Here is a 19727-nt window from a genome sequence, read left to right on the forward strand (position 1 = left end):
TAGAGACAGCAGGACTCTCGCTCACATAGTGTGACAAGGACACACTGGAATAGTGTTGAGCTGCAGCACAGACACAAAGCGGGAGATTTATCATCTCCCTGCCCCAATTTTGTGGTGTGAAGAAGTCTCAAACACGACCTTTTAAACATCACTTGCGCCAAATTTTGTCGTTAGTTGCGTTTCTGCGCCTCCCTCGCCACTCTCTGTTTTCAGGCACAAATGAAGACAGAAATCTATTGCAGCTCCGAATTGCCGTAGATTTTATTCTAGCGCAGTGTCTGGCAGCACAGTGAAGCTCCCGAAAGTACCATCTAGTGAAAGTTCAAAGCCTACTCCTCATTGACCTTTACCAATCACAGCTTTATGGCTTATTCAGACTATCTGACAAATTTATTAAGACTGGCGTTTCAGACAGCAGTCTTATAGAAAAGTAAATGATAGCACAAATATGGTGAAAAACATGAGCTTTTTTTTTACACAAAACTGTAGAAAAATAATCCCCGATGTGTTTTTTTTTTTTTATAAAAGAGCTTTCTCAGTTTTATTTTACTGTGTCAAATGACAATGGCAGGGAAAAAAAATCAGGGCTTAAAAGATTTCTGAATTTTGATAAAATAATTGTTTGGAGTGCACAAACTGGAAAAGCAACCATGGTATCTTCTTTCAGTTTTAATTCCTGCTAAACTTGAACCCTATAACTCTAAAGAGAGTATAAGGTATGCTGAAGAGTTTAAAGGGGTTCTGCAGTTTGTTTTAGCTGATGATCTATCCTCTAGATAGATCATCAGCATCTGACCGGCGGGGTCCCACACCCGGGACCCCCGCCAATCTGCTGTTTGACAAGGCATCCACGCTCCAGCAGCACCGCGACCTTCTCACTGTTTACCGCTGGCCCAGTGACATCACGACTAGTATCACTGGCCTGGGCGGGGCTAAGCTCTGTTCACTTGAATGGAGATTAGCCCCGCCCACACTAGTTGATCCTAGTGGTGACGTCACTGGGCCAGCAGTAAACAGTGAGAAGGCCGCGGCGCTGCTGGAGCGCCACTGCCTTCTCAAACAGCTGATCGGCTGGGGTCCCAGGTATCGGCCCCCCGTCGATCAGAAGCTGATGATCTATCCAGAGGATAGATCATCAGTTAAAACAAACTGTAGAACCCCTTTAATGCAAGCACAATTTTGGGGAATGTATCTTTTGAGAAGAAATCTGTTAAGCCTTTGAGCCAAGTAATGAAATATGAAATGGTGAACTTGCAGGAAACCAGCAATAGGGTGGCCAGATGTCCGGTTTTAGGTTAGACGTCCGGTTTTAGGCTTTCAGACTCCCTGTCCTCTGTCTGGCGCAGGGCCTGGACGGACACAGGGATGTCCTTTGAACGCAGAACTGTGCTGTCTGAACGTGAGCTGCAGGGAGAAAGTCACCATCCCTCCCACCCTGCAGTTGACACTAAGTTGATTTTACCTTCATTTTCGAAATCCCCGTCGGCTGCGGAGTGGGACGGAGAGTGGCTTAGGCAGGGTTTTTAAGTCCATCTTTTGAGGGTGGCCTGTATGGCATACAAACATTCTCAGAACCAGCAACTGAGCCATCTGCAAATAATCTGCAAATCTGTGCCGGGTGGAGATCATGGTTCAACTGAGGCTTTCAGAGTCTGAGATTAAAGTACTGCCACATGTAAATGCACACAATGGGGGAGATTCATCAAAACCAATGTGAAGGAAAACTGGCTCAGTTGCCCATAGCAACCAATCAGATTTCACCTTTCATTTTTCAGAGCTCCTTTGGAAAATGAAAGCTGGAATCTGATTGGTCACTATGGAAAACTAAGACAGTTCTACTTTACACCAGTTTCATAAATCTCCCCCAATATCTACAGTACAGTAGCAACATTTTATACAATTCATGCTTGATGGATTATTGCAGGGGTGGCCAACCTTACATACACAAAGAGCCAAAAAAACAACAACTTATGACTACCAGGAGCCACAAGCTATACATTTACACACGGGTCACTGTATTTTCCGCCCTACAAGATGCACCTAGGTTTTAACAAAGAAAAATACGATTAAAAAAAATATTTTTCATCCGATCTGAGTTCTGCTAAAAATATTTTTTTATTATTTTTAATTGGCAGAGAAAAAAGAAAAAAATATATTTTTCATCAGACCTCAGATCAGACTCCTAAATCAGATCCCCAATCCTCATCAGACCTCCAAAACAGACCCCCAATGCTCGGATTAGACAACACAAATCAGACTCCCAGTGTCAGACCCTCAGTGCTCAGATCTCCCCCCTATGCTCACATCCCCCCCATGCTCCGATCTCCCCCCTTCTCAGATCTGACCCCAATGCTCAGACCTGACCAATCCATGCTCAAACAAGACCCCCCCATGCTCAGATCTTCCTACTCATGCTCAGATCAGACTCCCATGCTCAGATCAGTACTCCCCCATGCTCAGATCAGACCCCCATTGCCCAGATCAGGATCCCCTCCCATGCTCAGATCAGAATCTCCCATGCTCAGTTCTATAATTTAAAAAAAATCTCTTTCCTGTCCTGATCAGGCACTGAACTCCTGCTCAGGCACCTGCTACTCTGCAGGTCTGACATGCTCTCCACTGTGACCTGATGAGCACAACGTCAGGTCATAGTGCGTGTCTCCACGTACTACGTTCGCACACTGTGTGCCTCAGAACATAGTGAAGAGTGAGCTGGAGCTGCAAAGTAGTAACAGTGCCCGGTCAGGAAAAGAGATCTGAGCATGGGGTGAGAGTGGCATGACTGCTTCCTGGCTTCACAGCTAGAGCCTCACTTGAAGAAGCAAAGAGCCACATGTGGCTCAAGAGCCACAGGTTGGCCACCCCTGGATTATTGTATTAAAAATATGTGACAAGTAATCTGTTTCTTCTATAACAATGTAAGATATATAACCCTGGGTCTTGGCTCTGCTTTATCCAATTAAATGTATTAAGAAATTCAATGACGTAAAAGATATTTCAGTCCTCACAACATGGACGTTTTAGAATTCTGAATGAAGAATGATACTTACATGGAAACAACTTCACACAAAGAAACGTATTATGACAATCGAAACGTTTTATTCACACAGATGGTTTGATGACAAAGCTGCCACCTACTGGTGGTTTGAGATAGAAACAACTGAATAAATGACATCAATAACAGGTTGTCCAAGTATGTATGTCAAAACCTTCATCTTCCCACTAGCCCGAGAAACTGAGGACCACTTTTATAGAACACCACTGAACTGAAGAAATTCAGAAATTAGGAAATAAGCTCTGCACCAGTTACGATTAGTTGATGTGTTGTGTGTTCAAATAATACCCCTTTTGGAGACTATGTGGGTCATTTATCAGTCATTTCAATAATGCCTGGTGCTGGCGGTGATACGCCGAGATTATGTAGAGGCGCCGGCTCCCTCGCTGGTGTAGAATTAGACCATTTTCTACACCTAGAACTGGCCCGGCTCCACCATGCCCCCTTTTTTACAGCTGGTGTGAGCGGGTAAAAGTCGCAGATTGGCGCCACAACCTGCGCCAGAAATACACCTAATATAGATGTATTTGTGGTTAGTAAACGACTCCCTATGACTCTTCTGTATTTTTAGATTCAATGACTGACTGAAAGACTGAAAACAATCAACAACCAAAATAACCAGAACATAGGGCAGCACGGCGGCTCAGTGGTTATCACTGGTGCCTAGCGGTGCTGGGGTTCCAAAGTTCGAATCCAACAACATCTGCATGGAGTTTGTATGTTCTCCCTGTGTTTGCGTGGGTTTCCTCCGTTATAGTAGGAGGACGTTGATAGTAGCTCCATTTCCCCTGAGGACGCCACAGTTGTGGCGAAACATGTCGGGGGAGTTGCAATTTAGGTTTTAAATTGTATGGCTGTGCTGTGACGTGTAGGCATCTGTGTGCACTGCAGACATACAGTATGCAGACATAGGCGGCAGGATAGGGACAATCATAGGATAGGATCGCAGGTACCAGAAAATAGCTCCTCTAAGCCAATAAAGTATAGGGGTATCTAGTCAAGAACTCCACAAGCAAAGGGGCATGTAGACAGCAAGCTGAAAAAATGACAATACCCTATTGACCCCTCTACACTGATAGACAATGACAATATACAGGGGTAAATGGTTGCTGCGATAGCGAATCCCAATTAGGTAGCATTCACATTGTAACCTAGCGGTTATGCAGTAATATCCCTACGGTTATCCCCTTAAGAGTAAATATAGTACTCCAATTGGAGAGTGAGAAGGACTTGGTGAAGTTACCCAGTCACACAGCCCAGCCGTATATCATTTTAATATTGTTCCTTTTTTTATTTGCCATTTTTAACTAAATAAAATAAAAGTTATGTTTTAACACTGACCATAAACGGGAACTATCTAGCCTTTGGCTACTGTACTGAATAAGGTTTCCTTCCAAAGACATACTGATAGGGACCTTAGATTGTGAGCCCCATTAAGGACAGCTGGATGATAATGTCTGTAAAGAGCTGCGGAATATAGTAGCGCTATATGAGTGCATAAAATAAATAAACATGTTGAATAATACCTAATCCCCTAAAATGTATAGTCTGCTACATATCTACTGTAAATTGCCATTGTTTTCTCTCCAATACAGGTTAATGAGGAACAGTCAGATCTCCTGGCGTGTCTGCCAGTGGCAGACTGCGCAGGGACACACCCAGTCTGACAATGTCCAATGAGAGCTGCCAGTGGCAGACTGTAGGGGTGTGGAATTCCTATCGCCCGACACCCGGGACATGCAGTTCCGGGCGCCGGGCAGGTAGTTTGTGCAGGCAGCTTAGCCATGCGGGCAAGTAGCAGGGCTAGGGTTGCGCCGTGTTTTCCTCTAATACACAGCCCGGTGCAGCAAGTCCGGGCTGCTTACCGCAGTGTTTTGTAGTGATGTCCGGTTCACTTGACTGATCCGATCCGTTTGAAACGGCTCAGTCACACAGCACACAGACAATGCAGACAGAGCCGCTCACTTCACGCTGGCAGCAGGGAGGAGCCTGAGGGAGGGACGGGGAGGAGTGTAATATGATCTTAGAGTGGAAGCTGGCTTCTGCCAGCCCCTCCCCTCCCCGCCCACCAACCAATCACCGACCAGAGCTGAGGGGGCAAGGCAAGCACAGCACACTAGCAGCTCTGAGTCACACAAGTACAGGGAGTCTAAGAATAGAAATGAATCGAATGAGTCACAAGTTAAAAGAATCTAAAGATCCGACTTAGTTAGAGACTCATTCGATTCATTGAGTTAAAAGAGCCGTGAGTCACTAGAACAGTTTACACTGAGGCTGATGCTTTTGTTGCAGCAGTGATACGATTAAGGGACAGGAGCAGAGAGATAAGAGAAGGGACAGATGACACAGAGTTTAGATTACAGGTTGAATTAAATTAACCCTTTAGAATCAAATTGGCTTCTCAGGAGATATATATGTTAAAGGCATCTCATTCAGTAGCTATATAACTAAGGGTGGGTTCACATCACCTTTATGGATTCCGTTATGGCTTTCCGTTATAAAAGGGTTATAACAGAAAATAACGTAATCCATAAAATGGAATGCAAAACGGAAACCTTTAAGAGGCATTCCGTTTTGCTTTCCGTCATCGTAAAAGTGTATGGAAATCATAACAGATCCGTCTGGGTCCTGTCGTGTCGACAGGACTTAGTTTTCCGTCTTGCATAACAGGACCCAGACGGATCCATTTTGATTTGCATAGACTTCTATGAGGATGGAAAGCAAATGGAAAGCCTTTTAAAGCCTTCCATTTTGCTTTACGCCATAATACAAGTCTATTGTCCTCCTGTCCTGAGTCCTCCTGTCCGGCGTCAGCCTCACTCAGCTTCCCTTTACTATAATAAATCACTCTTCCTGACTCACTCAATACTAATCAGAGTTCAGAGAGCTGAAGAGCCGACTGCACAGAGTCAGCAGCAGCAAGTGAATCGAATGTGTATAGCATCTGCGCATGCGCACCGGCACCTAGAGTCTAAGGTTCACTTGCGAGTCAGCTCAGCAGTCTGACTCACCAAGTGAACTGAAGATCCGATTCATGAATCGGTTCATTTGAATGAGCTGATTCAAATGAACCGATTCACCTAAAAGATCAGAACTTCCCATCACTAGTTATCAGCGCTCCTGTGCAGGCCGCAAGTCAGCTCCCAGCGGAGGCACACGTTAGTCAGCGGCTGTAGTAGGAGCTCCTGACATGGTGGCAGCCCGTGCCGTGATAGATAGCCCAGCAGGTAGTGTGTGTGGTGACTGCTCTGGGTCAGCTATGCTCTGCTGTCAGGCTGCCGCTCTGCTTCTTCTCCCTGGCATTGAAGTGTCAATAGGAGTGCTGCCAGGTTCCAACTTCCAGCCACTCACCCTCCATGAATAGGGGGGGACGGGGACTTCCCCATACTGGCATGTACATCAAGGGGATTCACTGCCCCAGTATGGCATGTACATTAAAGGGATTCACTGGCCCAGTATGGCATGTACATTAAAGGGATTCACTGGCCCAGTATGGCATGTACATTAAAGGGATTCACTGGCCCAGTATGGCATGTACATTAAAGGGATTCACTGGCCCAGTATGGCATGTACATTAAAGGGATTCACTGCCCCAGTATGGCATGTACATTAAAGGGATTCACTGGCCCAGTATGGCATGTACATTAAAGGGATTCACTGGCCCAGTATGGCATGTACATTAAAGGGATTCACTGCCCCAGTATGGCATGTACATTAAAGGGATTCACTGGCCCAGTATGGCATGTACATTAAAGGGATTCACTGGCCCAGTATGGCATGTACATTAAAGGGATTCACTGCCCCAGTATGGCATGTACATTAAAGGGATTCACTGGCCCAGTATGGCATGTATATTAAAGGGATTCACTGGCCCAGTATGGCATGTACATTAAAGGGATTCACTGCCCCAGTATGGCATGTACATTAAAGGGATTCACTGCCCCAGTATGGCATGTACATTAAAGGGATTCACTTAAATATGGTTTTGATTTAAAATTACTTTTTGTATCAGGACAAGTAGATTGTCATGAGGGACAAGTAGATTGAGACCCCGCTTTAGTTCTTCGACAAGTAGTTTTTTTTTACATTTCCACACCCCTGAGGGACACACCCAGTCTGACAATGTCCAATCAGAGCTGCCAGTGGCAGACTGCGCAGGGACACACCCAGTCTGACATTGTCCAATGAGAGCTGCCAGTGGCAGACTGCGCAGGGACACACCCAGTCTGACATTGTCCAATGAGAGCTGCCAGTGGCAGACTGCGCAGGGACACACCCAGTCTGACATTGTCCAATGAGAGCTGCCAGTGGCAGACTGCGCAGGGACACACCCAGTCTGACAATGTCCAATGAGAGCTACCAGTGGCAGACTGCGCAGGGACACACCCAGTCTGGCAATGTCAAATGAGAGCGGCCAGTGGCAGACTGCGCAGGGACACACCCAGTCTGACATTGTCCAATGAGAGCTGCCAGTGGCAGACTGTGCAGGGACACACCCAGTCTGACAATGTCCAATCAGAGCTGCCAGTGGCAGACTGTGCAGGGACACACCCAGTCTGACGTTGTCCAATGAGAGCTGCCAGTGGCAGACTGCGCAGGGACACACCAAGTCTGACAATGTCCAATGAGAGCTGCCAGTGGCAGACTGCGCAGGGACACACCCAGTCTGACATTGTCCAATCAGAGCTGCCAGTGGCAGACTGCGCAGGGACACACCCAGTCTGACATTGTCCAATCAGAGCTGCCAGTGGCAGACTGCGCAGGGACACACCCAGTCTGACATTGTCCAATCAGAGCTGCCAGTGGCAGACTGCGCAGGGACACACCCAGTCTGACATTGTCCAATCAGAGCTGCCAGTGGCAGACTGCGCAGGGACACACCCCTAACTGGTAGCAGGAGAAATAGAAGAATGTCACAACACAGAGTCATAAGAAACGATTCTCCAGAATGATTATTACATGGGGACAGACACAAGAGGGGACAGGTCCTCATTAGGCACATATAATCCGGAATCCAACTGTATGAATTCCCAGTAACACTGCTGCAGGGAGACCCAGCCTAAGGAAAAGTCACAAATGGAAAATCTGGGTTTTTGTTCTCAGAGTTTCCTTATTTCTATACATTTTGATGCACAGCTGCTGCTAAAGTATTGAAGCAAAATGTGGCATGTATAAAAGTTAGAGCTTGTGTATAGCGAGGTGAAGGTATTTTCAGAGTTTAGAATATTCCCTAAATCTCTGACTTTGTACGTGCTACAGAATAGTATTTACAAGGGCAGCGATGGCCCCTAAAATAACTGACCCTGTGTCTTGTAGCCGGACACCTCCGATCTGAACACTTCACATGACGGCTTTAATAGCGCGTGCCTTGTGACTTGTGCGCTAACTACATGCCTCTTGTGCAGGGTCTTTTTTTACTCTTAATTGCCAATTAAATATTGAATCACTTCAAATTCCTCTAAAAAAGAACTTTTCTAGTCTTTTGGACACGAGCATTGGCACAGATACACCTCTCCCTTACTTCTACAATTGATGAAATATTTCCGACCGGTGGTGGAACAGATATTGGTTTTAGTGTTGGAAAATATGTCATCAATTGTAGAAGTAAGGGAGAGGTGTATTTGTGCCAATGCTCGTGTCCAAAAGACTATATAGGGAAAACATATAGGGAATTGTGACAAAGAGTGTGTGAACACGTTACCGATGTCATCAAAAAGAGTAATACACCAGTAGCCAATCATGTGCTAGAAGTACATGGGGGGAAACCTGAGGTCCTCAGGTTCTCGGCCTTGGAACTAGTCCGGGAATCCCAGAGAAGGGTTTACTGGGATCAATGGATTCTACTAAAGAAGTCCGAATGGATCTATCGTTTTAGATCCCAGTCCCCCCTTGGATTGAACGAAAGACTAACTTTTTCGTGTTTTTTGTGAGGATATCTTTCCAGGTGCCTCCGTTGTGGGAGGAACTTAGTTTGGCCCATTGTCCTTCGGATTTACATAGGAACGGGCACTTAAACAGGCCACTTATATCAGCGCACGAAGCGTCATAAAGTAATATCTTTTTTGATTCTTGGGAACCCTTAGTAACAAAGGGCTTCCCTCTATCTTTATATTATCCACTTCATATGTGTTAATTGTGTATTCAACATCTTTGATTGTTACATAGTCTGGGAGGTTATGATTACCATTGACAAGCTATTCCTTCCTTTGTACCGATACCACCAGTGCTGGGTCGCTAACAGGTAACGCTCCACCACATGCTGTGTTGTCCTGCGGGTGGGGCGCACTTGCGTTCCACTGCCCGGATATCCAGTACTCAGGAGACGCATATGCATAGGCATGCGCTCCACTTGATCTTTTTCCTGTTGGTCGAGCGCATTTTACGCTCCACTGAATGGACCTCCGCTACAGGAGACGCACGTGCATTTGGCTGGCGCTACATTCACCGGAAGCCCCACATGCTTGTGAGCTCTATAAAGTGAGGGTGCGACCTGATTGGGGACGTGCATCCATATCAAGGTAGACCCTGATGTACTCGCCATGGCAGTCTAACATCTACTTGTCCTTGTGACCGCCATTGTTCTTTTCATGAACATAATGTTTCGGGCTTAACTTATTGCGGCTTTTTGACCATACCTCAGGTTATTTGGTGGTGCATAAATATTAGCGCTTCCCTGGCCGGATGTTTGTTCTCTCTCTATGTGTATCGAGCTTATATCTTTGTGACCACTATCAGCTCTAACTGCCCATGGATTAACATCTACATGATTGATTTGGCGCTGGGTGACTGTATGTACATACATTGACAATTGTTTACCAGGCTGAAGGATTGTATTGCCCCCTGTCTGTGAATTGTTGGAATAGGCAGACATATGCCCCCTTTTTTTCTATCTATAATTATGTGGCCATTAATTTGGTGATTAACAACCCGCATATGTCATGTTTACCTGAAAGTCAGTTTTGATCCTGTATATCAATTGTTGTGTGTGCTGATAATCTAATGTATCAGATATTTATGTGTTAAAGAGGCATTCCCATCTCTGGTTAGATACTCATACATAAATTCCTGCAGTTTTTCACATAAGTCACAGAAAGCTAGGAATAAAACGTAACTTTTAATCGCCAATTAAATATTGAATCACTTCAAATTCCTCAAAAAAATTACCGACATAAATCATAGTGGACCAAAATATAACACAAAATACAAAAATACAAAGAGGGGAGAGCGGGGTTATTGTACACTATGGAGAAATGTCCCTGACAAGTCCCTAGCTAGTACCTCAACCCACAGGAACACCCTGATGGTGGGTGACCTGTGGTCCCATGCCAGCCCTGCCTCACCCTCTCATTGCCCTAAACACTCCCAACGCGTACATTTTTATCTCCAATAAAGGTAAATTGACATTAAACTTCATTACCATTACATCTACTTTGGGGTACGGCCACACATTTAGGTTTCCTGAATCAGTTTTGGAAGCCAAAATCAGGAGTGGATCATAAAAGGAGAGAAAGTATAAAGGACGGATATGACTTCTCATTTTTCACTCCTGGTTTTGGTTTCCAAACTGCATCAAGAAACCTGATCGTGGAGCCCGACCCTTACTTGTTCAAATGAAAGAGAATTACTTAAACGGGTTACCCAACCCCTAAAATGCCTCCCCATATCCCAGGCCCCTCACACAGATTGTACTTACCTGGCTCCCCAGTATACCCGCATCGCTTCTGATGCCCGCAAAGCTGCTGCTGCATCTCCCCGCCGATGAAGGCCCCAGGAGGCTGTTCTCGGAATTGCCTGCTCCCGGTGACTGCATTTGATTTCAGACCGGCTCCCGGCACAGGCACAGGTAAGGGCTTACCTGTGCATCGCTGGACGGGTGAGTCTACCTTACTAACGATGACAGCCCGCATGTGTTTGCTGGCGAACACTGCGAACTTACCATCACTGCTAGGGAGGCTCATGCCCGCTGTTGGCTGCCCCCAGCCCCCTCCCCCCTGTTTTCATCGGCGGCTGTACGGTCGTCAGAAGCGATGCGGGTGCTCGGGAGCCAGGAAAGTACAATCTCTGCAAGAGGCCGGGGCATATGGGGGGGCATTTGAGGGGTTGGATAACGCCTTTAAATAAATAACTACCAAAAGTATATAAAAATACAGTTTAAAGCTTAAAAAAATTATAGGAGATATTGTTGTGTTCAGGAAAAAAACTATCCCACCTAAAAACATAGACATAGTCTTACGACACATGATAGTTTTCAGCTTGCAGGGTTCTTAGAACTGAGCTACGAGGAAGAGTATTTCTAGTGAATGGACATCAATAGTGGAATTGAATCCACACTGACGCCCAGAAGGTAGCATGCTTATTGGCACATGATGTGTATGGGGTGCCCTGAGGATACGTTGCCAGGAATATGTACGTATAATTTGTAGTTCTGCAGTGAACTTTATAATTGATGTTCCTGTGGGGGTGGGGGAGGTTAGGTTCCCGTCCAGTCCCTTGGGGCAGACACCTGTTATGTGCAGTATAGGCAATAGTACCAACATCAGGTAATGTGACCAGCCTTACTGCGGGGCTGCCACCTCTTTGGTGTATGGTTAAAAGAATTTCTAACACCGTAGCAGTCTTGGTTGTAATAAGCTACACTCTGCAGTGACATATTTAAATGCATGCAGTGACTTATATTTATTACATGTTGTGTTTGCTTTTCCTCCTGAAGTCCTGCATTTCTTGTGTACTTACAACAAAGGGGAGATTTATCAAGACCAGCGCTCTCAGCCTTGATATTCCCTGCGCTGCCGGAGGATGCGCCAAATTTATGATGAGGCGTATGTCTCGTCACCTCCCACAGGCTGTGCACCAAAACAGATTTATTGTTTTAAGTCGCAAATATCTAGTTTTAATATTTATATTTTGTATTATTTTTTTTTTAAGGGCTGTTTATTTTGGAATAAAATGTATACCCATACCCCATAAAAATGTTTTGTAAAGGCAGGATAACCCAGTGGCTAAGGCTACATGCACACGAACGTTGTTTCCGTGTCCGTTCCGTTTTTTTTGCGGATAGGATGCAGACCCATTCATTTCAATGGGTCCGCAAAAATTGCAGACAGCACACCGTGTGCTATCCGCATCCGTATGTCGTCCCGTAGCCCCGCAAAAAAAATATAACATGTCCTATTCTTGACCGTTTTAGGCATTGTTACAATGGATCCGGCAAAAAAAAACAACAGATGGCATTTGTTTTTTTTACGGATTCGCAATTTGCGGACCGCAAAACACATATGGTCGTGTGCATGTAGCCTAACTTGCAATACCAGACACAGCTGCTTGACAAGAGATGCCCTGTTTCTGGAAGAAAGCAGCCATATTTTTTCTAGTCTCATACAACTTCTTTACATTTTTAGGAATTGCTTGGGCCCAAAACTCAACAGTTGGATGGACTCCTCAAATAGAAATGAAACAGTTTGCCCCTTCTCATTATGACAACTTAAAGGGATCATTAATATTAGAACAGGTCATCAATATCAGACTGGTGGCGGTCCTACTCCCTGCACCTCCACTGGTCAGCTACTGATGTGCAGTAAAAAACACCACTTTTTTGTTTTTTTGTTTTAGTATTTTATTTCACACTGTGGAGGAGAATTATCAAAATTGGTGGAATGGAAAACTGACCGTTTCCCCTGGCAACCAATCAGATTAAGCCTTTCATTTTTCAAAGGAGCTGTGAAAAACTAGCCAGGTTCCCTTTGCACCAGTTGTGATAAATATATCTCAGTCTGTATTACCGCTAGAGCTTCGGAAGGAGCTGTTGTATGACGATACAATGATATCAATGTGACATGCAGCCGAAATGTTTCATACTACCAGGAACATGATATTCATTATCCATTATGAACAGAGGGATACTATCATACTTTATAAGTGTAAGTCCACCATACCTTCTAACAATACCTTTCCACACTTGTGCACCTGAAAAATGAAAGAGTATAGCAGAAGTCAGAAGACATCACGTGTAATCAGTGGCTGTTATTCTCTTATGTCAATCAAACATTCAACATTTCCACATCATTTTCTTTCTATTCCTGTCAGAAGCGGCCTCGTTCACACTGCCCCATACACTGCACATTGTACATTTAGTAGTGGCAGTGCTATGTATTGCGGCTTTGCTCCATTTACGTGTAATACCCAGCACGCCCACTTACGGTACTCACAATTGCTGGTGGATTGGTACAACAGTGGAGTATTTTTTTCAGTATCATGAATGAGGTGGTTTTGTTATTAGAATTAATGGGGCCATATAAAGTTCTTGCACAGAGGCTCTTTTTGTTACTAGTTTCTGGCCCAGGGTAAGGTACTCTCAGATAACCTGTGACATCACAGCTGTATTTGTGTCAGGGGAGCACCTGTGACATCACAAGAATGGTTTAGACAAGGGAGCAGCTGTGACATCACAAGAATGGTTTAGACAGGTGAGTGGCTGTGACATCACATGTATGATTCAGACAAGTGGAGAGGCTGTGACATCACATGTATGGTTCAGACAGGTGAGAGGCTGTGACATTACATGTATGGTTCAGACAGGTGAGCGGCTGTGACATCACATGTATGGTTCAGACAGGTGAGAGGCTGTGACATTACATGTATGGTTCAGACAGGTGAGTGGCTGTGACATCACATGTATGGTTCAGACAGGTGAGAGGCTGTGACATCACATGTATGGTTCAGACAGGTGAGAGGCTGTGACATTACATGTATGGTTCAGACAGGTGAGTGGCTGTGACATCACATGTATGATTCCGACAAGTGAGAGGCTGTGACATCACATGTATGGTTCAGACAAGTGAGAGGCTGCGACATTACATGTAAGGTTCAGACAGGTGAGTGGCTGCGACATTACATGTAAGGTTCAGACAGGTGAGAGGCTGTGACATTACATGTATGGTTCAGACAGGTGAGAGGCTGTGACATCACATGTATGATTCAGACAGGTGAGAGGCTGTGACATCACATGTATGATTCAGACAGGTGAGTGGCTGTGACATTACATGTATGGTTCAGACAGGTGAGTGGCTGCGACATTACATGTATGGTTCAGACAGGTGAGAGGCTGTGACATCACATGTATGGTTCAGACAGGTGAGAGGCTGTGACATCACATGTATGGTTCAGACAGGTGAGTGGCTGTGACATCACATGTAAGGTTCAGACAGGTGAGTGGCTGTGACATCACATGTATGATTCAGACAAGTGAGAGGCTGTGACATCACATGTATGGTTCAGACAGGTGAGAGGCTGTGACATTACATGTATGATTCAGACAAGTGAGAGGCTGTGACATCACATGTATGGTTCAGACAGGTGAGAGGCTGTGACATTACATGTAAGGTTCAGACAGGTGAGAGGCTGTGACATCACATGTATGGTTCAGACAGGTGAGCGGCTGTGACATCACATGTATGGTTCAGACAGGTGAGAGGCTGTGACATCACATGTATGGTTCAGACAGGTGAGAGGCTGTGACATCACATGTATGATTCAGACAGGTGAGTGGCTGTGACATTACATGTATGGTTCAGACAGGTGAGCGGCTGTGACATTACATGTAAGGTTCAGACAGGTGAGCGGCTGTGACATCACATGTAAGGTTCAGACAGGTGAGCGGCTGTGACATTACATGTATGGTTCAGAACTTCAGACAGGTGAGCGGCTGTGACATTACATGTAAGGTTCAGACAGGTGAGCGGCTGTGACATCACATGTATGATTCAGACAGGTGAGCGGCTGTGACATCACATGTATGGTTCAGACAGGTGAGAGGCTGTGACATTACATGTATGGTTCAGACAGGTGAGAGGCTGTGACATTACATGTATGGTTCAGACAGGTGAGTGGCTGTGACCTCACATGTATGGTTCAGACAGGTGAGAGGCTGTGACATCACATGTATGATTCAGACAGGTGAGAGGCTGTGACATCACATGTATGGTTCAGACAGGTGAGCGGCTGTGACATCACATGTATGGTTCAGACAGGTGAGTGGCTGTGACATCACATGTAAGGTTCAGACAGGTGAGTGGCTGTGACATCACATGTAAGGTTCAGACAGGTGAGCGGCTGTGACATCACATGTAAGGTTCAGACAGGTGAGCGGCTGTGACATTACATGTATGGTTCAGACAGGTGAGAGGCTGTGACATCACATGTATGGTTCAGACAGGTGAGTGGCTGTGACATCACAAGAGGGTTTCCATCAGATAAGCTACTGTGACATCATAACAAGTGTCAGTGAGGTAAGCCCAGGCCCGGATGTGCCACATGTACCATCAAATTAGCAGTGGGCAATGATAGAGCAGATATGCCGCAGGGGCCCTTTGCTGTAGGTGTCTGCCTGGTTTGAATGCGGCTCTCCAGCTGTTGTAAAACTACAACTCCCAGTATGCCCAGTCTGCCTGCAGCTATCAGCCTACAGCAGGGCATGATGGGATGACAGCCGGAGATCCGCAGTTTGCCCATCACTGGTATAGTGTATAGTGTTCCTAGCTCTGCCAAATCTAGGCCTCCAGCAGAGCTGCCGTCAAAAAGAATGTGAGAGCATATAATAACATATAATATATAATACATAATACATATAATTATTAAAATAATTAAGTTTTATGTCAAACATATTTTTTAAACATTTTTGGCCATGTTATCGTTAATTTTCCATGTCACTAACTATATTAAAAACAAAATCCTGGGATCTTTCAGCCTTCACTGTGGCCGCTGGGCCTAATAATAGGCTGACATATTCTGTTTTGTAGAGATCATTTATCAGCAATCATTTCATTATCATCATAGACATGATAACAATGAAAGGTAACACATATAGGAGTGCCGGACTGGGACTGAATTTCAGCGCTGGCATTTCAAATCACAGAGGCCCACTTCTAACATTTTTTCACAAAAAGAAAGCACATGCACCTCTTATATATAGGACACATGCAGCTCATACACTCACATATAGGACACACGTGGCACGTGCACCACTTACACATACGACACATGACACACACTAGACAGAATTTTATGTTAAAAAAAAATTAGCATATTTTTGGCACAACTTAGCTTAGACATAATTATGAAGCAAGCAAGCCACAAAGAATAATCTACTGAGCCCTGGCCGTCGAAGGAGTGTGGCTTGGGAGGAAAGGGTTGTGGCTTGGCGGGAAAGGGTTGTGGCTTGGCGGGAAAGGGCACTTAGGGGCAGATTTAATAAGATTGGTGTTTCAGAAAATATTAATACAGTCAATTGTGCCAAATTAATTACAAGGCACGAACCAAAAATGGGTGCAAATAAATTAATAAATGTGGACAAAAGTGCGGATGGACAGGACAGACCATGATATTAACCATTCACATCTTTTTCCATATTTTTCCATTTATGGATCAGCTTACCTCGACTTCTCGACAGTAAAAAATGTCTGGTTATCTGAACCATAACGAGTCCAATTGAAATGAGGGAAACTATATGATATATTCTCCATGGAGCACAGGCTAGGAACCTGAAAAGTAAAACATGCCCAAATCACACTATATCATATACAATCCATACATCTACAGTTCCAATCCATGTACCCTCTCTTCCTTATACCACCTCTTGGTTAGCTTTACACCTTATGACTCCTCTTAGCTATGCCTCCCTTTCTAGACATTTTTAAAAATTGTCTAGAGAGTAGGGATCGACAGATATTGATTTTTTAGAGCCAATAACGATAATCTGTGAACTTTCGAGCCGATAGCCGATAATTTATACCGATATTCTGTGCATTTACATTTTTGAAAAAACTAAAAATTCCTACACAAATCTGCTGAAAATGAACATGTTTATTGTTAACGTGTAGCTTTTTTTGTAAATCTTTGTTGTTGTTTTTTACTTTTTTTTTTTTTACAAACTTTTAGCCCCCCTAGGGGCTAATACCCTTGTCCTATTCACCCTGATAGATCTCTATTAGGGTGAATAGGACTTCACACTCTCCCTGCTGCCCTGTGCATAGTGCACACAGCAGCAGGGAGCTTACCATGGCAGCCAGGACTTCAGTAGTGTCCTGGCTGCCATGGTAACTGATCGGAGCCCCAGGATTATACTGCTGGGGCTTCTCCAATCAGAAGCTGCCACTGCACCACCAATGAGAAGGGGAGAGGGGACCCTGTGGCCACTGCCACCAATGATCTATACTGGAGGGCTTGGGTGGGGGGGCGCACTGCGCCACCAATGTTTTTAATACTGGGGGGAGAGGGGCGCACTGCGCCACCAATGTTTTTAATACTGGGGTTGGGGGTGGCGCACTGCGCTACCAATGAAGATAACTCTACTTGTCATAGAGGTGGGGTGCTGCTATATGATTCTGCAGCCAGCTCCCGTCTCCTGTTAAATTTGAATAATTGAGTCAACATCATTGGTGGCGCAGTGGCCACAGCCCCTTCCCCTCCCTGTCCCCTCTCCACTCATTGGTGGCAGCAGCAGCACAGGGGGAGGGAGACACTGCTTCCTTCTCCCCTATGCTGGTGAGGGAACACGGCGAGCGCTGACAGCAGCGCCATCCTTGTTCGCGATTCGTTATCGGCATATCGGCAAAATATCGTCCAACAATATCAGTAAAACCAATAATTGGTCGATCCCTACTAGAGAGGCACAAAAAAGTGTCTAAAACACATAATAAATTGGACACATGTAAAATAGCACGTTTTGTGGCACAATCTGAGCCAGAATTCTGCTTAGTAAATCTCCTCCATACTATGTAAAAAAGGCATGTGATGTCACAAATGAGGGCTGGCCGCCAGTGAAAAACCACTATACAATGTACGGCGCTGTGCTTGGTGAGCTGTGAGAAGGCAGCGGCGCTGACAGAAAAGCTGTAGTCGGGGGGGGCAGCATGCACACTGAGGCTGAGCCTGCACGTTTTTTACAATGGGGAAAGTGAACTAAGCGGCTGCCAGACCTCTCTGACCGTGACATCTGCAGGATCAAAGGTGTCGGAGTGTTGAATCCAAGTATGTATAGGGGCCTCCTGGGACCCCCAAACTGGCAAATGTAGACCCGTTCCCATCTAATGTGTACGGGCACCTATATGTGTATGTATGACAACCACTGTGAGGCCATAGGCTGAGGATCGGTATAAGTCACTCCATAGGGCGGTAGTAGTTCATTAAATAACCACAGTCATTTAGGTGAAGGACCTCTTGTGGAAATTAGCAGGGCGCTGTTTATAGGCCATGCTGCGCCTTATTTGTTGTGTTTTTTTGCACTGAACATCCACGTTATGTAACATGTTTGTTTTTCCTTTTGGTCTTCACTATACAAGTGCTCTCTTCACCTCCTCTCTCCGCTCCTCTCCTTTCCACTCTATTACATCAGGCTCATCTAGGGAGGCTTTTATTATCCAAAGCCAAGTGTGAACTATTCTTTGGAAATGTACTGATCCCCTCCAAATATATGCGCAGTCTCTGTCTGTGTGAAAGCAGACTAACGTTATATTTTTTGCAGCAGGCGCCGCTAAGTGCACATTATGCTTAATCTGCTCACAGTCACATTAAAATTGGAAAAACCCTCCCAGAAATGTCACCTTTTTTATTGTAGATTTTTAATATGTCTCTGAAGTAAATCTTGTTGGCGCACAACTCAACTCAGGGGACACAATTGCATTTTTAACCCCTTAGTGACATAATTCATTTTAGCCTTAAGAACCAATAATATTTGCCCCTTTGTGTTCCAGAAGTCATAACTTTTACATTCTTTCTTGTATTTTTATTTTTTATTTTGCGGGATTAGTTGTAGGTTTTTAGGAACCATTTTGGGGTATATCTGGTGTAATAAATAACTTATTTTTCATTTTAGGGTGAATGATAAAAAACAGCAATTTTTGCATTCATTTTATTATGTGGGTCAGTACAATGATTATAATACCACATTTCTATATATCTTTTTACTCATTTTCCTTTCCTCCTGCAGGCTGTCAGCTCTGCAACTGTTCCCCCTCCTCCTCCGTACTGAAAGGGAGGGAGGCAGCTGCTTGCAGCTAGAGATATGGGCTTTGTATTGTTCGAAAGCTGGCATCGCAAGACTGCATGGGAAGATATCACTGCTAGAAATCGAGGTGCAGTGAATGCAGCTGAAAGTGAAAGTAAAAGCGGGTTTTAACGCAATTATTCTCGACTTGATTTCTAACAGCGATGACTCCAGCAGATATTCTGCTAATGTTGTCATTTTGGTATGCCAGCTTTCAAACAAGACCAGGCCCATGTCTCTAGTTGCTACTAATCAGGATATATCAGCAGCTAGAGCAGGCCCCCTTCTTCCCGTGCTGGACTCGGACAAAACAGTAAGGCTAGTTTCATACTAGCGTTCGTCGGTCGGCTCGTGAGCTCCGTTTGAAGGGGCTCACGAGCGGACCCGAACGCCTCCGTCCAGCCCTGATGCAGTCTGAATGGAGCGGATCCGCTCAGACTGCATCAGTCTGGCGGCGTTCAGCCTCCGCTCGCCTCGGCACGGCCAGGCGGACAGCTGAACGCTGCTTGCAACGTTCAGCTGTCCGCCTGGCCGTGCGGAGGCGTGCGGATCCGTCCAGACTTACAATGTAAGTCAATGGGGACGGATCCGCTTGAAGATGACACCATATGGCTCAATCTTCAAGCGGATCCG

At 45.2% G+C, this 19727-nt stretch overlaps 1 protein-coding gene across 2 annotated transcripts in view; it reads right to left on the reverse strand.

The window, feature by feature from the left end:
* Nucleotides 1–19727, reverse strand: part of RETREG1 (reticulophagy regulator 1) — a 129837-nt gene that overhangs the window by 103297 nt on the left and 6813 nt on the right. For both annotated transcript variants that reach the window (XM_044293138.1, XM_044293139.1), the window contains exons 2-3: nucleotides 16484–16590; nucleotides 12988–13018 (exon numbers count right to left, since the gene is read on the reverse strand). In XM_044293138.1, coding sequence (XP_044149073.1) covers nucleotides 12988–13018; nucleotides 16484–16590 — 138 coding nt within the window. The remainder of the gene's footprint in view (nucleotides 1–12987; nucleotides 13019–16483; nucleotides 16591–19727) is intronic.

The sequence above is a fragment of the Bufo gargarizans genome, chromosome 5 (assembly GCF_014858855.1).
Source record: "Bufo gargarizans isolate SCDJY-AF-19 chromosome 5, ASM1485885v1, whole genome shotgun sequence".
NCBI classification, from domain to species: domain Eukaryota; kingdom Metazoa; phylum Chordata; class Amphibia; order Anura; family Bufonidae; genus Bufo; species Bufo gargarizans.